The sequence below is a fragment of the Pongo abelii genome, chromosome 6, assembly GCF_028885655.2.
Source record: "Pongo abelii isolate AG06213 chromosome 6, NHGRI_mPonAbe1-v2.0_pri, whole genome shotgun sequence".
In the NCBI taxonomy this organism is placed as follows: Eukaryota; Metazoa; Chordata; class Mammalia; order Primates; family Hominidae; genus Pongo; species Pongo abelii.
This window is the reverse complement of record NC_071991.2, coordinates 10,704,834-10,719,362: the sequence shown is the minus strand read 5'-3', so window position 1 is coordinate 10,719,362 and position 14,529 is coordinate 10,704,834. Positions and strand designations below refer to the sequence as shown.

The 14,529-nt window shown below is 54.7% G+C and overlaps 1 protein-coding gene and 1 long non-coding RNA gene across 2 annotated transcripts in view; one reads left to right on the top strand and one right to left on the bottom strand.

The window, feature by feature from the left end:
• Positions 1 to 3,241: 3,241 nt before the first annotated feature.
• MUC12 (mucin 12, cell surface associated) overlaps positions 3,242 to 14,529 on the bottom strand; it is a 56,571-nt gene continuing 45,283 nt past the window's right edge. The window contains exons 8-16 of the mRNA XM_054560320.2: positions 13,356 to 13,483; positions 12,954 to 13,018; positions 9,697 to 9,848; positions 9,256 to 9,327; positions 9,004 to 9,166; positions 8,063 to 8,224; positions 6,465 to 6,541; positions 4,494 to 4,582; positions 3,242 to 3,586 (exon numbers count right to left, since the gene is read on the bottom strand). Of these exons, the coding sequence (XP_054416295.1) occupies positions 3,545 to 3,586; positions 4,494 to 4,582; positions 6,465 to 6,541; positions 8,063 to 8,224; positions 9,004 to 9,166; positions 9,256 to 9,327; positions 9,697 to 9,848; positions 12,954 to 13,018; positions 13,356 to 13,483 (950 nt within the window). The 3' untranslated portion in view covers positions 3,242 to 3,544. The remainder of the gene's footprint in view (positions 3,587 to 4,493; positions 4,583 to 6,464; positions 6,542 to 8,062; positions 8,225 to 9,003; positions 9,167 to 9,255; positions 9,328 to 9,696; positions 9,849 to 12,953; positions 13,019 to 13,355; positions 13,484 to 14,529) is intronic.
• LOC129060595 (uncharacterized) lies at positions 4,509 to 11,490 on the top strand. The gene is made up of 4 exons (XR_008527394.2): positions 4,509 to 4,741; positions 5,674 to 5,840; positions 7,696 to 7,781; positions 9,770 to 11,490. It is a non-coding gene; the product is annotated as an uncharacterized LOC129060595 (long non-coding RNA).

The window sequence follows — 14,529 nt, the reverse complement described above, 5'->3', positions numbered from 1 at the left end:
AAAAAAAAAAAAAGAAAAGAAAAAAAAATCTCTCTGGAGGAAGATAAGAGTGGGATGGTGATGGAAGTGCTAGATGGGGACAGAGCCCTAGACAGGGATGGGGGAAGGGCAGAGGGATATCTGCCATGGACAGGTGACTGAGCACCCAGGCCTTGGTGGCCTTCATGCTGGGTGTAGGGGTGAGAGGGCATGTGTGATGGCAGGGCCGGGCTGGGCGAACAGACAGGACGTTGTGTTTTGTTGACAAGCAATATAACCAGGTGATCTGCAGGATGAGAGGGTGTGTCTGCTGGGAAGGACCAGGCTGAGGCCACTGCAGCTCTCTCTCTAGACCCACGCCCTGCCCTGGTATCCCCAGCCCCATGACTTGAGCAGGGGTGAGGCTCTGGGTCCGTGGAGAAGGGACATGGAAAGGGTCAGAGGCTGCTCAAAGCTGGCCAGGGTCCCAAAGGACAGCCAATGCCAGGCACAGAGACGGAGGAGCTACAGAATCCTGGAGAGTAGGAACAGGGTCTGAAAAGTCACACTCTACAGAGTCAGAGACTGAGGCTAGGGATGAAATCAATGATAACATGCAGAAAGTAGGGAGAGGCCAGGAGGGGGCCGAGGAGAAGTGGGGAGAAGAAGAAAGAGAAGAGGGGGGAAGGAAGGGGCTAGAAGAACCCAGGAAGAGGGAAGAGAGAGGAGAGAGAAAGAAAGGAGGGGGCCAGCAGCTGTGGCTCACCCCTGTAATCCCAGCACTTTCGGAGCCCAAGGTGGGAGGACTACCTGAGGTCAGGAGTTTGAGACCAGCCCGATTAACATGGTGAAACCCTGTTCTTACTAAAAATATACAAAAATTAGCTGGGCATGGTGGCACGTGGCTGTAATCTCAGCTACTCAAGAGCCTGAGGTGGCAGAATCGCTTGAACCCGGGAGGTGGAGGTTGCGGTGAGCTGACATAGCACTACAGAACTCCAGCCTGGGTGACAGAGCAAGGTTCCGTCTCAAAAAAAAAAAAAGGAAGAGATAGATGGGGGGTGAGGGTTGGGGAGGAAAACAAAAGATCACGTCTAAGATGCTGTTATTAGACATACATCACCAAGGGTCTGGAAGGCACAGAAAGCGCAAGGAAGGGAATGTTTTCATTACGACAAATGGGCTGGCAGGTCTGGGTGACATCGCCACAGGGTGACATCTCGAGGGGCAGGGACCCTGAGGTCTATGGGTCCAGTTTCTGCCTTGGTTCCCTTGCGCCCTTCTCTGGGGGCAGGTGAGGGGCAGAGGGAGCTCCCAGAGAGTCCAACTGGAACCCACTGTCATCCCTCCTGCCCTGAGCCCCCCGGGTCCCCATAGCCATGAAGCCCAAAGCAGCTGAGCTGGAACGATCCTCAGAGGTCCTAATGCCTTGTCTTTTGGGGAGACTGAGGCAGGAGATGAACTGAGCGGCCCCAGGGTGCACAACTGGTTCATGGCAGGATTAGAATCTGGGGTTGCTGAAACGCCATTTTATGCCCATTTGGCTATGTCCCGGAAATATTCCTGGGGCACACAGCAGGGTGTGCTGGTGTGGGAGGCGACAGGGAGTTGGCGGGAACATTCACTGGGTAAGGATAGACTCTAATATGGGTTGAGCACCAGTCTTGTGCCAGGGATCATGCCTGGGGGAGCTCTTTTCAATCCTAGCAGCTGCCCTAAAAAGCAGGTGTTATTATTCTTACTTTCCGGAGGGGAGACTGAGGCTCAGAAGGGGAAACTAAGGCTCAGAGACCTCAACTGGAAGAGGCTCCAATGCCCTGGCTCTTCCCCCAAAGCTCGCTGGGGAGAGAAGAGAAGTCCAGGGGGTGGGCACAGGGCTGAGCTCCAGGCAGAGGGCACCCCCCATTGGTGTCCTGGAGGCAGCCCTCCCTCGGGGATGGGCAGACAGAGCAGGCTGGCCCCTGGGATGGGGGCCTGGTGGGCAGCGGGATGTGGGGGTCACTCACCCTGCTCTGCAGCAGCTTGTGGGGGCAAGAGCGAGAGGACCAAGGTCAGCAGACACAGAGCCATGGTCCCTGGCCTCGGCATCGGAGCTCTGAGCACGTCTCACTTGCCCGTCACCCCCAGAGGAGCTGGCGAAATGAGCCTCAGAGAAGGAAACTCATAAATAAATGGGTGCCAGAGACCTTTGGTCCCTGAGACACTGGGAATCAGGGGCCAGCCTGAGCCTGAGTCAGTCTGGAAGCTTCCCTCATGACTTGGGGCGCAGGGCCTGTTTCAGGCCAAAGGGCAGAGGGAGGGGGTGCCTTTCCCTGGCCCTGCAGCCCATAGGCATGAGGGTTATCAGCTTTATCACCCCAACAGACGGGCAGCCCAGGGGGCCTATAGGAGCCAGCAGGGAGCTGATGAGATCCCCTGACTGAGGGTGGTGGGAGACGGGCAAGAGGGACCGGGCCTGAGCTGGGAAAGGAGGAGAGTACCACCTGCATTTGACCCTAACCCCTAGCAGGGACACCCCCTTTGTCTCTTTTCTAACCCTTCTTATTGGCCGGGTATGGTGGCTCACACCTGTAATCCCAGCACTTTGGGAGGCTGACGCGGGAAGATCACTTGAGATGAGGAGTTTGAGACCAACCTGGCCAACATGATGAAACCCCATCTCTACTAAAAATACAAAAATCAGCCAGACATGGTGGCGGGCACCTGTAATCCCAGCTACTCAGGAGGCTGAGGCAGGAGAATCGCTTGAACCTGGGAGGCGGAGGTTGCAGCGAGCCAAGATCGTGCCTCCATACTCCAGCCTGGGCAACAGAGCAAGACTCTGTCTCAGAAAAAATAAATAAATAAAATAACCCTTCTTATTGTCCTATGAGTATGCCCTGAAGACATAGCCATGCCTGGGAAGGGAGTTCTTGGGTTTGGTCTGTGGGTTCTGAGGTAAGCACGGCTCCATGGCCATCTGGAGTGACCCTGCCCTGTGCAAGCTCAGCAGAGCCAAGCGCTCACTCCCTGACCAACTGGGGTTGAACCTGAGGTCCTCTCCTGACCCCAGAACCTGACATTAGGCTTTTCTGCCACAGGGACCTCAGCAGAGGTAGGCCTAGCCCTGTCCTGACTGGAGCAGGGGAGGGGGCTCCCTGCCAGGACACAGGAAGGGGCCCAGAGCATTCGTTCCATGCCCCATTCAGCAGCCAGTCCTGGGAGATATCCTGTCCCAGGAGGGCTCTGACCCCCAACCTGACCCCAACTGCAGAAGGAGGGGAAGGAAACCTCTCACTTCTCATTCTGAGCTTTAAGATTTGCTTTTATTGGTAGGGAAATTCCAGAGTGGGGAGCCACCCAGGAGGAGACAGAGGTGCCAAGGCTTTTGGGAGTCTGGAAACTCCTGGATGGAGGGGCTTACAGCCCCCAACCTTCCCCAGCAGGAGCACAGGCAGGGGACTGGCCAAGTCTGTCAGCTTAGAGCAGGACCGGCTTCAGGGCCTGACTTCGGTCTCCTCTTGACCAACCCCGGAGGCCAGTGGTGGGCTCTGTGTGTGCAGCTCTCTTGCACAGAGATAGATGAGGGTGGGAGGCCCCAGTTGGCTCACACAGCAGATGCTACCATCTTCGGCCTCTGGATGTGGAGCTGGGGGGCAAGACAGAAAAGGTGAGGCCAAGGGGCAGACCCGGGAAAGGGGGAGCCCCAGGAGGAAGAGGGAGCCCTGGGGGGAGGAGGGATCCCCAGGGGGAGGAGGGAGTCCCGGGGGAGGGAGGGAGTCCTAGGGAGAGGAGGGAGTGAGGGGGGAGGGGGGAGTCCCAGGGGAAGGGGTAGCCCCAGGGTGAGGAGGGAGTCCTGGGGGAGGAGGGAGTCCTGGGGGAGGAGGGAGTCCCAGGGGAAGGGAGGGAGTCTCAGGGGAAGGGAGAGTGTCTCAGGGGAAGGGAGGGGGTCCCAAGGGGAAGGGAGGGAGTCTCAGGGGGAAGGGAGGGAGTCTCAGGGGAAGGGAGGGAGTCCCAAGGGGAAGGGAGGGAGTCTCAGGGGAAGGGAGAGTGTCTCAGGGGAAGGGAGGGAGTCCTAGGGAGAGGAGGGAGTCCTGGGGAAGGAGGGAGTCCCGGGGGAAGGGAAGGGGTCCCAGGGGGAAAGGAAGGGTCCCGGGGGAAGGGAGGGAGTCTCAGGGGAAGGGAGGGAGTCTCAGGGGGAAGGGAGGGAGTCTCGGGGAAGGGAGGGAGTCTCAGGGGGAAGGGAGGGAGTCTCAGGGGGAAGGGAGGGAGTCTCAGGGGAAGGGAGGGAGTCCCAAGGGGAAGGGAGGGAGTCCCAAGGGGAAGGGAGGGAGTCTTAGGGGAAGGGAGGGAGTCCCGGGGGGAAGGGAGGGGGTCCCGGGGGGAAGGGAAGGGGGTCCCGGGGGGAAGGGAAGGGGGTCCCGGGGGGAAGGGAAGGGGGTCCCGGGGGGAAGGGAAGGGGGTCCCGGGGGGAGGAGGGAGTCCCAGGGGGAAGAGGGAACCCCAGAGGAAGTGGAGCAGCCTCAGGGGGTGGGGGCAGCTCGCAGCTGAGTCACCTCTGTGCCGGAGTCAACAGTCTCCAGGGTGGGCCGGAAGTTGTTGTAGGCGTTCTCAAGGCCGAATCTGCTCTCCCTCAGATTCTGGTCTGTAGGGAGAGGCCGTGATGAGTGATGGGAGCATTGGTGGGGGAGGACTAGGAGGCAGAGGGGATTTCCTCTAGCAAAAGGAAGAGTCAGCCCGGCATCTGCCCTACACCCTTTCCCACTGCCGACCACCCCTCCGACCCTGCATCACTGGGCTGGGGGTAAGTGCCGAGCCTGCCTGGGGAGCCGCCAGCTGGACCCCGGAACAGGAGGGAGCGGAGCAGAAGCCCCCCACATGCACGGGGTGAGGGGGGGCCACGGAAGAGCGTGCATTCAGCCCTGGACTCAGGGGTGACGTCAGAGTGGAGCGGGAGACAGGGCTGGCTCTGGGTCAGCAGGGCCGCCCTCCCTCATAGCAACGGTAACCATAGCAGGCAAAAAAGCTGCGTCTGGAATCTTCTTCCAGCATCCTCCCGGAGCACAGCGATCACTTACTTCCTGGTCCCGCAGAACCACTCACTCTCTGGACTCCGGGGCTCTCCCTGCACCTCTGACCCCTCTTTTCCTGCGTCCTCCTAGATCGGGGTCCTATACCCTACCTGTCCTTCTACGGAGGCTCCTGGGGGGGGGGTTCCCCTTTCACCCTCCTCACTTCTCACTCTGCATTCTCCCCGATGAACGGACAAACCTCTATTCCAGTAGGTGGTTCAGGCTGCAGACCCCTCCCGGAGCTTCAGACAGGCACGAGCCTTGCAGCCTCCCCCTCAGCACCCACCAGCCCCCCCAACTCAGTGTGCTCCACCGGCTGCTTCTCCCCCATCCTTCGGGGCCCAAGGGTCAGCTCAGACAATCCTAGAAATCCTCCCTCACTCCCTCTCCCTCCCCCACCTCCTCAGCCTCATCTCCACCAGGCTGCCTCTCCTCTCCCTCCCCCCACCCCCTCAGCCTCACTTCCTCCACCTGGTCTCCCTGCTTTAGTGCTCCCTGAGTGGCCTTTTGAGTAAAAAAAATTCAAAATGTGACCGGGCATGGTGGTTCACGCCTGTAATCCCAGCACTTTGGGAGGCCAAGGCGGGCGGATCACCTAAGGTCTGGAGTTCGAGACCAGCCTGGACAACATGATGAAACCCTGTCTCTGCCGTCTCTACTAAAGATACAAAAATTAGCCACGCGTGGTGGCATGCCTGTAATCACAGCTACTAGGGAGGCTGAGGGCAGGAGAATCGCTTGAACCTGGGAGACAGAGGTTGCGGTGAGCCAAGATCGCGCCACTGTACTCCAGCCTGGGCGACAGAGCGAGACTCTGTCTCACAAAAAAAGGTGGGTGGCCAAAGCCCCTCAACCCCCCCACCCCATTCCCAAAGCCCTGCCAACCTCACGTCCCTCACTCTTTCTTTGTGAGATTGACCTGCCTTCCCTTCCCCGCCAAAAGCAAGTTCCTTCCCAACTGCAGGCGTTTCTCATGCAGTGCCCCCTGCCTGGGGTGCCCTTTCCCTTGTCCTCACTGGGATAAGGCCTCCCTGCTTACTGGGCTCCCACTGTGTTAAAGGAGGAAGCACACCTGCTTACTCACCTGCTCAAGTGTCAGTCTCACCTGGGGGCTTATCTGACCCCCCATCCCCACCCAGGCTGGGTCAGGTCCACCCCTCTGCTCCCTCTGCCCTGGGAATGGCCCTATCACCCCGCTTATCTGAGTGTGCATTGGATGCCCTCACTGAGTTGGTCTCTGGGGGCAGGATCTCGTTCTCAACCACTCCTGCACCCTTGCACACAGCAGGGGTGGTGTCTGGGTCCAGGGCTGCAGCGGCAGGTGGGGAACAGGCTGTCAGCCACAGCTACCCCGAAGGGGGGCAGGACCCCATGTCACCCCCACAGGCACAGGCACCGCCCTGCCTTTCTTCACCCTCCAGCTCTGCTCATCTCCTTGACCTTAACTAGAGGTACCTTCCCAGATGGCCGTCTTCTGGAAGATGCCAGGGGTGCCTTCCTTTTGCCACTCTTGAGGCACATCATACTGTTCCCTGCAGACAGAAATGCCGTGAGCAGCTGTAGGCAAGGAGGCTGAGGAGGGACTTGGTGGACCCTGACCTTCAGCTTCCCTCGAGGGGACAGTCACAACCACACCCCGAGTCAGAGATGGCAGCGATGATGGCAGAGAACAAAAAGTAGCATCACCATGGCTTCCCCTCTACCAAGGCAGGCACTGGCCAGGCCTCCTGGCTGCCCCTCACTCCCTTTAGTGGGCCTCAGTTTCCATATCCATGAGATGGGGGCATAGGATAGCTCCCTTCAGTTGCTGACTTCGGGTCAGGTACTGTGCCAGGGTTTCCCAGCAACCTTCACAGGTGCGTCTTATCCCATTCTACAGCTGGGAAAAGAGAGACCCAGACGCTCCATCTCAGCTTCCCCATGTGGTGCTGTGCTCTGTGGTGGCCAAGGGAGTGATAACTAACTGCGGGGAATGTCATTACATAGTCTAATTTCCACACATAAGCTTCTGTTTCCATTCTCTGTGTTATGGTTTGAATGTGTCCCTTAAAGTTCATGTGTTGGAAATTTAATCCCCAAGGCAGCAATGCTGAGAGGTAGGACCTTGAAGACATGATTAGGTCATGAAGGTGCTGTCCTTGTGAATGGAGTAACGTCATTATCTTGAAAGTGGGTGTGTAATAAAAGCGAGTTCAGACAGCCAGGGGTGGCAGCTCACACCTGTAATCCCAACAACTTTGGAGGCTGAGGTGAGAGGACTGCTTGAGGCCAGGAGTTTCAGACCAGCCTGGGCAATATAGTGAGACCCTATTTCTACAACACATTTAATTTAATTTAATTTAATTTAAGGCCAGGCACAGTGGCTCACACCTGTAATCTCAGCACTTTGGGAAGCCAGGGTGGGTGGATCACTTGAGGTCAGGAGTTCGAGACCAGCCTGGCCAACATGGTGAAACCCTGTCTCTACTAAAAATACAAAAATTAGCCAGGCATGGTGGAATGCACTTGTAATCCCAGCTACTCGAGAGGCTGAGGCATGAGAATCGCTTCAATCTGGGAGGCAGAGGTTGCAGTGAGCCGAGATCATGCCACTGCACTCCAGCCTGGGTGACAGCAAGACCCTGTCTCTTAAAGAAAAAAAAAAAGTGAGTTCAGCGCTCTCTTCCTCTCTGTCCATGTGATGCAGACTGCCATGTTGCCATGCTGTGATGCAGCAAGAAAGTCCTCACCAGATGCAGCCCCTTGATCTTGGACTTCCCAGCCTCCAAAACTGTGAGCCAAATAAACTTCTATTGTTTATCAATTACCCAGTGGTGGTATTCTGCTATAATAGCACAAAATAGACTAAAACACTCTGCCAAATTGATGTATCCTATAGGAAGGCCACCCTTTGCTGCACCCAGGGCTGGGAGGGTCTGGGCACCCCATCTGGCCTCAGCTGACCTCTCTGATTGCTGGCCTGGAAGGAGCAGAGTCTTAGGACATTCAGACAGTGGCCACCCCAGGATCTGTCCCCTCTGTCTGGGCCTGCGGTGCTGGCCCCACAAGCTCACCTGTGCTGTTTTCTCTGGGATAGGCTGAATAAGATGGCTAGGATGATCAATGCGAGCAGCAGCACCGCCATCACAGCCCCCACGATCCCATACACGAGGCTCTTGGCGATGTTGAATTCACAGGTCTCTCCCCAGTACCAATGTGTGTCCGTATTTGGGCACCTGGGGACACAGACAAGCTCAGGCTGATCCCCCGGGATCCCTCACATCCAATATCCCAAGGGCTAACCCACTCTCCTAAGCACAGGGAACCAGATCTCCCTCACTCCAAGGGCTGGAGCTCAGCCCCCAGAGAGCCTGGGTCCCTGACTTCCTCAGGCTGATGGGCACTGAGGCAGTTGGAGACCTGGAGACTGTATATCAGGAATTCAAATGACTAGGGCTCAGGGGGACCTGAGAGTGTTGGGTGGCTTGTCCCAGACACGTACCATTCACCCGCCTAATCTCTAAGCATCTGCCACCTAAATGGGCCTGTTATCATGTTTTTTATTTTGCACTTTAATTTATGGTCTGTGGACTTAGTGCTCTGGCTGCAGCTAGAGGTAATCTTGACAGCATGGCAGAGATGACATAAGAGAAATTAACAATATAGACAGATATAGAGATTGAGATAGAGATACAGACAAAGATAGAGATAGAGATAGAGATACAGATACAGACAAAGATAGAGATAGAGATAGATTTGGAAATTGACAGCATGAACTTTCTCAGGAAGGGATTGCCCGGCTCTGGGACCTCTGTGTCTATAATCTACTCCTACTCCTCACTCTTGTGGGTGTGGGGGGGTGGGAATGAGGTTACAGGGGAGAGGTATGTCCAGGAGTGGGGAGGAGGCACCTCCCAAGCTCTACTCAATCCCCCAACCCTGTGGGTGACTGCTGGGGAGGGGGAGGGCCCTATCACCAGGACAGAGCGGGTGCTGGGCTTGTGGGGACACTCACAGGCAGCGGGGGCCACTGCGTTGCAGCTGACATGTGCCCAGGTTACAGTTCATTTGCGACTGCGTTCCTTTGGTGCACTTGTTCACACAGGCCACCTTCCCATCCAAGACATCCACATAGTAGAACTGGGCATATCCTTCAGCAGCCTTCTGGGTACATTGCTCTGGGGGAGAGGGGCGGGCAGCATGCATGAGCCTGGCCAAAGCACCCCAGCCCCCACTCTTAGTGCCCACGCTCCACGTAGTCGCTTACCCTGGAAGTCAAAGCCCGGCGTCACCGATGAATCCACGAAAGTGTCCTCTTCACTATAGCACAGTATGGCCTCTGCCGAGAGTGGATGGGAAGGAAGATGGAACAGAAACACCTCCTTCTGCCTCCCTGGGGGTAGCCAGGCCTCTCTCTTCTATACCATGCCCTCCCCTGGGCCAATGCCTGTGGGGGTCTTTGCCCACCCTAGACATGCAGCTGGGCTTGTGAGGAGGCTCAAATGGGGATATGACAGCCTCAGCCTGGGACCGAGAGGGGGCTGTTGGGAGCAGCTTTGGGATCTGGGGAAGGCACCCTGGGCCTGGCTTCTGGGTTCCTGTGGCAGAAGTCTTCGGAGTCCCAGAAGAAAGAAGACAGGGGAGGGAGAGGTCAAGGTCACGATCTCCAAGACACCCACAGGTGTCAAGGGGTTTTAGGTGAGCTTACTTCTGCAGGAATCAGGATCAACAAGAGTTGTTCTGGTTTCATTCATAATCTTGGCCTTTACAATCTCTGCCAGGTTTTCAAACAGTTCCTCATACTCTAAAGTGTAGTCTGCCTCCAGGATGACATCGCTCTGGACCACAATGCTACCATTGCTGGAAGTGGGAATCGTTTCATCAGTTACCCATGTCACCACCCAGCCAGCAAGCGGAGCCCAAGCACCCAGAGTGGTAATGGGAGATGAAGCTGCCATGTGACCCAGAGGTGAGAAAGAATACAGAGTCTTCCCTCCAGCAGCTAACCACCCAGACATAGGGAGGAGAGCAAAACGATTCAAGATCTCAAATATCAGTGATCACAATAAATGCCAATGAGTGAAATTCATCTCTCACAAACTAGAGGCTCTTGGATGAATAGGTAGAGAAATTTGTATCCCTGTGTCCTGTTGATGTGAAAGTAAAATAGTGCAGCTGCTATGGAAAACAGTATGGAGCTCTTCAAAAAATTTAAAATAAAATTAATGCATGATCCAGCAATTCTACTTCTGGGTATATACACAAAATAACTGAAAGCAGGTCTTGAATTTATATTTGTACCCTCGTGTTTTTAGTAGCATTATTTACCATAGCCAAAAGGTGGAAGCAAATCAAGGGTCCATCAACAGACAAATGGAGAAACAAATGTGGTCTATTGTGGAATATTATTTAGCCTTAAAAAGGAAGGACAGGGCAGGAAGTGCGGTGGCTCATGGCTATCATCCCAGCAATTTGGGAGACCGAGGTGGGAGGACTGCTTGAGGCCAGGAGTTCAAGACCAGCCTGGGCAACATGATGAGACCCCATCTCTAAAAAAATACAAAAATTAGCCAGCCAAGTTGGTGCACGCTTGTAGTCCCAGCTACTCAGGAGGCTGCGGCAGGAGGAACGCTTGAGCCCAGGAGTTTGAGGCTGTGGTGAGCTATGATTGCACCACTGCACTTCAGGCAACAGAACAAGACCCCATTTTTTTAAATTTAAAAAAGAAAGAAAAAGGTAAGTTTCTAACCTAGAAGCTACTCCTTCAATAGCCAATGATGCAGCTGCGGGGAGAGATCTTGAGACAAGGCAAGTCATCTGTCACTGTCATTTTGAAAGATAAGTCAGTAGTAGGACTCAGGAGGACTTGGACAAAAAAATTCCTGAGCCAAAATGGAAAGACCAGGGTGCCGATGCTGAGCCAGGGGCAAGGTTGGGGCACTGGGACCCTCTCTTCCCTGCTGCAAGGACACGGCACCCTTCCCACCCCTCTATCTGCCTCTTTCCATTCTCCACTGGGGGCTCTGGCTAGATCTTAAATGTTGGTGCTTTCCAGCTTCATTCCTGGGAGACCCTCGTTTTGTGCCATGACCCTCCCTCGCTCCCGACCTGGGCCATCTCATCCCACTCCCAGGACTTCCAGTGACATCCATCTGGGGATACAAATGCCTGTGTCTCTCATAAGACCCTTTAGAGGCTGGGTGTGGTGGCTCACACTTGTGATCCCAGCACTTTGGGAGGCCGAGGCGGGAGGATCACTTGAACCCAGGAGTTTGAGACCAGCCTGGGCAACATAGCAAGACCCCATCTCTGCAAAAATTACAAAAATTAGGCCAGGGGCAGTGGCTTACACCTGCAATCCCAGCATTTTGGGAGGCCAAGGCGGGTGGATCACTTGAGGTCAGGAGTTCGAGACCAGCCTGGCCAACATGGTGAAACCCTGTCTCTACTAAAAATACAAAATTTAGCCGGGTGTGATGACATGTGCCTGTAGTCTCAGCTACTCGGGAAGCTAAGGCAGGATAATCACTTGAACCTGGGAGGTGGAAGCTGCAGTGAGCTGAGATTGCACCACTGCACTCCAGCCCAGGCGACAGAGCAAGACTCTGTCTCAAAAAAAGCAAAACAAAAAAATTACAAAAATTAGCCAAGCACGATGGCGCAGGCCTGTAGCCCCAGCTACTTGAGAGGCTGAGGTGGGAGGATTGCTTGAACCCGAGAGGTTGAGCCTGCAGTGAGCCATAATTATGCCACTGCATTCCAGCCTGGACAAGAGAGCGAGACCCTGCCCCCCAATCCCCCCAAAATAAGACCCTTTAGGGCATATTCCACTGCTGCATCACACAACCACTCCATGTGTCTGGGCCCTGGGCATTTGAAACTTGATGTGGTGCACACTGAACTCATCATCTCCTTCCCCTGTTCTACCCCTCGTGACATTCCTCGACCCAGCACAGGGCACCCCACACCTCCAGCAGCCCAGAAATCTGCTCTCGTTCCTCTTTCTTCCCTCCCTCGTCTCCTGCAGCAAATCCCATGATCTGCTGGTCCTGCCTCCCAAAGACCTTTCACACTGGACCTGTTTTCTCCTATACTGTCACCTATCTGGTGTAGGCCACCATCATCTCCAGTACAGACTTCTGCTTACGCAGTCTCCACCCTACAGCCAGACTGAGCTGTCTACTCTGCAGACCAGACACTATCCCTCATGGGCCTACACTGCTGATGCCGAAAGTCTAACTAACTTGGCATGAGCCATCTTTCCAGCCTCCTCCCCCATCACTACTCCTTTGCTCTTAAGCACCCAGCTGTTCCGAGCGTCTTTAGGTTCCTGGAATCTGCCCTCCTCTCTCTCCCCTCTGGGCTGCTTCTCATCGATTCCCTCTGCTGCAACTGCCTCTCCTTCCCTTCCCTCTCTCTGGATCATTCCTCCTCATCCTTCAAGCCTCAGTTTTGCTGTTACATTTTTTTTTCTTTTTGTAGAGACGGGGTCTCACTATGTTGCCCAGGCTAGTCTTGAATTCCTGGCCTGAAGTGATGCTCCCCCCTTGGCCTCCCAAAGCATTGAGATTACATGCATGAACCACCATGCCCAGCCTGTTGCCAGTTTTTCCAGGAAGAATTCCTTTTGCTTCACCAAGCTTTGCTTTTGGGACCTCTCACTGAAACTCTAAGCAGACTGCTTAGCCACTTTTCTATCTGTGTTCTGCCACTCTGAGCTCCAGGAAAACTGGGACTACTGTGTTCCCAGCACCCAGCAGAGGGCTGGCTTTCAACAAATGTGTGTTGAGTGGATGAATAAATGAAGAATGAAAGGTGTCACAGCCCCCGGTGTTACCTAGCGGCTGCAGGCCTCTCTGACCCAACCAGTATTGATATTCTAGCCATTCATGATAGGAGGAGGCAGGAAAGCAGGGACAAGGAGGATTTCTCCACATCTATAAACCTGCCCCCCAATATACTCACAGCAATCTCCGAATGTTCACCCCTCTATACTGTGGAAGATTGTCGCCCTTCAAAATGACATCCATCTGAAAGAAACAAGGTAGCGAAGGTCACACAGAGCTAGAGCGTGAAGACTCTCCTGTTCCCTCCCCTTCTTGAGGCAGCCCTAGGCACCTTTCTGTGGAGCCCAGGTAAGGTCCCATAGGAAGAACCACCAACCCAGGAAGCTCCCTCTGCCGTAATGTGGGTCACGTGGGGCTGAAGGCTGGAAGCTCTCAGAGGACCTCCTTTCAAGACTTAGGGAGACTGGTAGGGAGGGGGCTCATGAGCAGAAGAACTCAGATCACTAAGTTGGGGTGCACCCCCCAATTTCCTGTCACGTGGGACATCACCCTGGTGTGTCTGGGTGTGCCCTAGTCTTACCCGATTCTTGAAGAGGGTACTGAAGTTCTGGTATTCCTGGGAGGATGAGTCATTCATCTTTTCTGTGAAATTTCTGTAAGTCACTTTCACTGTCATACCTAAAGTGGCGTTGAGTTTTTCTGGGGTTTCTGTGGGAAAAGGCCATGGTATGTGTGAGACAGCGACCTCCCAATAATGTCCCCCAGGATTGATACATTCTCTGCCTGTGGGTGTCTTGAAGGTGAAAGAAACTTAAGAGGAAGGTGGGGTCACTGTTCCCTGTCTCCCAAAACCCTGAGGAGCCAGTGGCCAGGAGGGAAAGGGACAGAACTAAGTACAGAAGCCCTCTGATGAGGGGGGCAGGTGAGCTAATGGAAAGGGCCCTGGGCCAGGTGCTGTGGCTCACACCTGTAATCCCAGTGCATTGGGGAGATGGGAAGACCTGCCTGGGCAACAAAGCGAGACCCTGTCTCCACAAAAATAAAAAAATTAACCAGGCGTGGTAGTGCACACCTGTAGTCCCAGCTACTCGGGAGGCTGAGGCCGGAGGATAACTTGAGCCCAGGAGTTCGAGGCTGTGGTGAGCTATGATCTGCACCTCTGCACTCCAGCCTGGGCCACAGAGTGAGACCCTATCTCAAAAGAAATGGAGGTTCCTAAAACTAAAAATAGAGCTACCGGCCAGGCGCGGTGGCTCACACCTGTAATCCCAGCACTTTGGGAGGCCGAGGCGGGTGGATCGCGAGGTCAGGAGATCAAGACAATCCTGGCTAACACGGTGAAGCCCCATCTCTACTAAAAAGAAAAAAGAAAAAAAAAATAGCCGGGCGTGATGGCAGGCACCTGTAGTCCCAGCTACTCGGGAGGCTGAGGCAGGAGAATGACGTGAACCTGGGAGGTGGAGCTTGCAGTGAGCCAAGATCGTGCCACTGCACTCCAGCCTGGGCAACAGAGCAAGACTCCATCTCAAAAAATAAAAAATAAAAATAGAGCTACCATACAACCCAGCAATCCCACTGCTGGGTATATACCCAAAAGAAAGGAAATCAGTACATCGAAGAGATCTCTGCACTCCCATGTTTGTTGCTGTTCACAATAGCCAAGACTTGGGAAGCAACCCAAGTGTCCATCAACAGATGAATGGATAGAGAAAATGTGGTACATATACACAATGGAGTACTATTCAGCCATCAAA